Genomic DNA, 4,845 nt, shown 5'->3' with positions numbered 1-4,845 from the left:
CATTCGCGTCGACCCCGTCAGAACCTTCGTCATCCTGTGCTCTCACCTGTGTTCCTGCAAATTCGAGAACCGTGTTAAATAATTCCTCGCTGAATCCGCGAATTTCAAAAATAATCCCAAATCGGTGTCAACACCCTTTAGCATTAAAGGACAAGCCTGCGCAACATCTGCTTATAAAGGTTTAGATATCTCGAAATTCAATAGGATTCGAGTATTCTGTCATCATCGATCATCATCAGAGATGAAATGAACAGATGAAGCACGAATTTCTGTCTCTAATCCGAGAGAAAAGCAATCCTGGAAAGCAAGACACCGCGACTCGTTCGCCAGTGTTGACCACTGTCAATTACGTACTTTCTATCATCGATTACATAAACGACTCTCGATCCACGAGCACGATCTCTAACGTGATTTCACAAACATTCTTCCCTCCTTTCTTCGTCCTACAAACCAACCCAAAAAGCACTCCCGTTCCTCGAGAACGTTGCCGTTGACGAGAACACTTACTCCTCTCACAGCTTGCTCCCTGTTCCCGTTTTTCGCCCCATTTTTCATACCCCCGAGATAATAATCCTTCTACGTCCACATCGACGTCTACATCGGCGTGCACGCCTACGTGCACGCCCTCGCTATTAAATTCCAAAGAACGAGGGAATAATAGGAAAACGAGGTGACACCGAGAGGACATTCATTCGCGTGACATTTGAGTAAAAAGGGCAGATCGGTATTGCGAGGATCGTCAGAGCCGCGGAAAATGTCGCTTGGCAGCCACGATCTCCAGAGATCGTAGACCGAACACGACGGGGTCGCTGAACCCCCATAGAAGTAGAAAGTCTTGGAAATGTCAGGGCAACGCGACGAGAGGGTGGGGAGGGAAGCGACAGTGGTTCTCCAAACTAGGTTCTAATCCCTCCTTCCTCGCCACCTATCGAGCATCCTCGGCTCGAGCAGGCTTCGAGCGTGCCTCCTCCTTCGGCTGCGATCGTGATCCGCGATCGTGATCGCGGCAACTTCCGGTCGATCGAGCGACTTTGGTAAAACTTTCACGTGCAACCAGGCAGCCTTACGAATGCTACGCCACGGTCGAGAGATCAACGCGAGATTCCCTTCCAAGCCTTTTGCGGAATTGCCTCGAATGCCTCGATCCGGCCCCAATCGTTTCTCCATTCGAAGGAATTTCTCAGAAACTGTTCGGTTTCGCTGCGAGTGTCGCCAGATTGCAGTCTGTCTATCGTCCAAGTCACCCGGGGCTTTCATGGCGGCCACTTCTCGATCCCCAGCCGATCGTGACACCGATACGAGATACTTGGAGGCTGTCTAATTCCAAGGATCTTTTACACCGATGTTATACACCCGTTGTTACCGTCAGAGTGAAATTTCACGATGAATTTTCGAGGACGTTAGACTAATTGGATGAAAGTCAGTTTGGAAAGTACGAAGAATATTTTTCCAGAAGATTCGAGGGAAGTGGACTTTGAAACGAAACGATCCCGTGGAAACTCCGCGAACGTCGAAAACAACTTTCACCGCCATCGCGCGTTCAAAGGATCGAAGTCTAGATAGCCAGGTGTTTCTCTTCTAGCCGAGAAATCTGGCTTATCAGCAAGGATTCCCTGTCTTTGATCAAACTTTCACCACGAACACCTCGTTCCATCGCTGTGTAGCCCTCAATCCCTTTAAAAGCGCTGAACAGTGTCAAAAATCTGAAGCTTGACACCCTAGCGACTGCCAAAGTCCGTAAAGAGGCTCTGAGACTCGTCTCGCGAAGATCACCCTGTCCAAACTAACTCTCCGATATTCTTCTATGATCCTACCACCTTCGGGGCTCGATTTGAGACAAATTCCAGGAATGGGATCGCTCCTGTCATCGATCGAGGATCTGTCAGGAGGGTAAGAGGAGTCGCGGAGGAAGATAAGAAAGATGTTTGGAGCAACGTGTACTCACCGGCCAGCAGAAAGAGGAATCCAAGGATCAGGAACTTCGACGACATCGTGGCCGTGGTCGTGGTCGTCGCCGTCATCGTCGTTGTCTGGACAAAGAGCGTCTGGACAAGCCGCGCCCTCTCGCCCCTCTATATGTACACCACCACTCCTTCCTCCTCGTCGAAGGACTTTCACCATCCGGATGGTGCTGCCACCTTTTCCACGTCGTAAAACGGCCCGTGAACAAGGGGTCCATTCCTTCCGTCTGGGCCCGGTGATCGAGAGGGGACCGTGGAATTCCGCTCGGTCTCGATCTTCCTTGTCTCTGTCGCGCGACCGAGCGAGACCTCTCGCGGTTTCACGAGCATCGTTGTTTCGGCGCTCGTCCGACGCGATTAGGTATTCAGAATCGACGCCTTTGTTCCACTTTCCTCTGAAACCCATTTTCTAACCGTTTCACGGTCCCATTTTCTTTTTCTCTCTGTTTTTCGCCTGATTCGCTGGACAGAGAATCACCGAGGTCGTGGTTTCTTTTCTCTTTTTCAGAAGAGAGACTGCTGGATCGTGATACTGGCTTTGATTTTATGATTCTTTAATTAAATATACTATATTGGTTCTTCCTTTTTCTGCAGTCTATGGTTTACTGGGACCTTCCTAGGAGGGTCCTCTAGTCACAAAATTGAGATATAGTTAGCACTGCATACGAGGTTTCACGTTATTTGAATGATATTGGTTGTTGAATGAAGTGTATCAAGGATATACTGTGTTCTTACTAACTGTTGCATTTATGTTCGTCGATTTAGATTCGTGGATTAGCTTCTGGATCGAATCCAATGAAGCTTGGATATCAGTATCGCGTTGGAAAATGGAAAATAAATTCGAGATTGAATTTTCTTAATATTTATTTATACTTGGTTAATAAAAATCACGGTTTTCTTGTGCACAATGTTAATTTCCTCTGCTATTACGAATTGATTTCATTTTAGTATACGTTTCCTGGGATTCTGAAATTAACTAGATATTTTGAATTTATTCCATATGAATTGTCAAATATTGAATTTTCTTTTTCTAAAAATTAGGGAAATTTTCGCGAAGCAGAGGATCCATTTATCGCTTCTGGGACGGGCCCAAGGCCAGTTTTGGATGATTAAAGTTCCTCGAATATTAAATTTTCTTTCTAAAAATTAGGGAAATTTTCTTGAAACAGAGGGTTGATTTATCGTTCCTAGAATGGGCCCAGGGCTATTTTTGGATGCCCAAAATTCGTCGAATATTGAATCTTTTTTCTAAAAATTAGGGAAGCTTTCGAGAAGTAGAGGGTCCATTTATGGCTTCAGGGACGGGCCCGGGACCATTTTTAAATACCTAAGATTCGTCGAATATTGAATTTTCTTTCTAAAAAATTAAGGAAATTTTCGCAAAGCAAAGGGTCCATTTATCGCTTCAGGGATGGGTTCGGGGCCATTTTTGGATGCCCAAAATTCGTCGAATATTGAATTTTCTTTTTTAAATTAGGGAAATTTTTTCGGAGCAGAGGGTTGCTTTATCGCTTCTGGGACGAGCCCGGGGCCATTTTTAAATGCCCGAGATTCGTCGAATATTGAAGTTTTCTTTCTAAAAAATTAAGGAAATTTTCGCAAAGCAAAGGGTCCATTTATCGCTCCAGGGATGGGTTCGGGGCCATTTTTGGATACCCAAGGTTCGTCGAATATTGAATTTTCTTTCTAAAAAATTAGGGAAATTTTTGCGAAGCAGGGGGCCTATTTATGGCTTCAGGGTCGGTCCAGGGCTATTTTTAAATGCCCAAGATTCGTCGAATATGGAATTTTTCTTTCTGAAAAATTAGGGAAATTTTTGCAAAGCAAAGGGTCCATTTATCGCTTCAGGGACGCGTTCGGGGCCATTTTTGGATACCCAAGGTTCGTCGAATATTGAATTTTCTTTCTAAAAAATTAGGGAAATTTTTGCGAAGCAGGGGGCCTATTTATGGCTTCAGGGTCGGTCCAGGGCCATTTTTAAATGCCCAAGATTCGTCGAATATGGAATTTTTCTTTCTAAAAAATTAGGGAAATTTTTGCAAAGCAAATTTTATCGCTTTTGGAGCCATTCTTGTATGATCAAGGTCCACTTGGTGGCCCGTAACTCCTGAGAACGCGTTTGCACGCACCGTTTTACGGTCTCCGTGCAAATGTGGGCTGACAGCAGCGGCTGAAAAGGTAGGAAAAATGGTGGCAGCTCGTAAAACACGCGATGGAGGTACACGACGACGTGGCTGGCTGACTTTTCGCGAAAACTGTCCCGAGTGACGCTTTTATGGCCACGATGTGAACCTTGAACCCGTAGGCTTTTAGCGCGAGGTCCCAGAGCCGAAATGCGAAATGAATTTTTCATTGGCTTTCAAGCCCGTTTTTCGCGATACTGTTAAAACGAGTAATTACGCGAGTATCGCCGCCATTATCGACATTTCGTGATCGATGCAGCATTGTTGTCGTTAATAACGCTCGCTATTAATATTCTCCCGGCTCGATATTGGAAATTATGTTCGACGCGATGATTAACAGCGTCTGTTTCTTCGTAATGGCAGCTGTTAATCCCGTGGATTTTCCACGGGACAGTGTTATTTAATGCTGGATGCTTGTATGCTGGTTACTGCAACGCTTTCATCGTCAACGCTACTGCCTGTCAATTTCTAAAGATGGGTTTAATGCCCCGTTACACGGCGAACGTGTACTCGTAAAGTTGAATCAATTACTGGACAGGTGAATAAAGATTACCTGGCAACTGCTTTCTCTGTGTTCACCGATTCACTCCTAATCTATGTGTCTACCTTCGACGAGTTGTCCTGTGCATTGTTCCGTGCTTTTTAAATGTCACCTTTAGAAACTACCTTCACGAATTTTACCTTCGATGAATTACGTATAG

The 4,845-nt window shown here is 45.3% G+C and overlaps 1 protein-coding gene across 1 annotated transcript in view; it reads right to left on the bottom strand.

Annotated features, from left to right (window-relative positions):
• verm (LDLa and CE4_CDA_like_1 domain-containing protein vermiform) overlaps positions 1 to 2,026 on the bottom strand; it is a 14,048-nt gene extending 12,022 nt beyond the window's left edge. Inside the window, exons 1-2 of the mRNA XM_017911493.1 lie at positions 1,946 to 2,026; positions 1 to 54 (exon numbers count right to left, since the gene is read on the bottom strand). The exon at positions 1 to 54 is cut by the window's left edge and continues 52 nt beyond it. Coding sequence (XP_017766982.1) covers positions 1 to 54; positions 1,946 to 2,021 — 130 coding nt within the window. The 5' untranslated portion in view covers positions 2,022 to 2,026. The remainder of the gene's footprint in view (positions 55 to 1,945) is intronic.
• Between the last annotated feature and the right edge of the window lie 2,819 nt (positions 2,027 to 4,845).

The sequence above is a fragment of the Eufriesea mexicana genome, unplaced genomic scaffold, assembly GCF_001483705.2.
Source record: "Eufriesea mexicana isolate 0111107269 unplaced genomic scaffold, ASM148370v2 scaffold278, whole genome shotgun sequence".
Lineage (NCBI taxonomy): Eukaryota > Metazoa > Arthropoda > Insecta > Hymenoptera > Apidae > Eufriesea > Eufriesea mexicana.
This window is presented reverse-complemented; position numbering and strand designations above follow the sequence as displayed.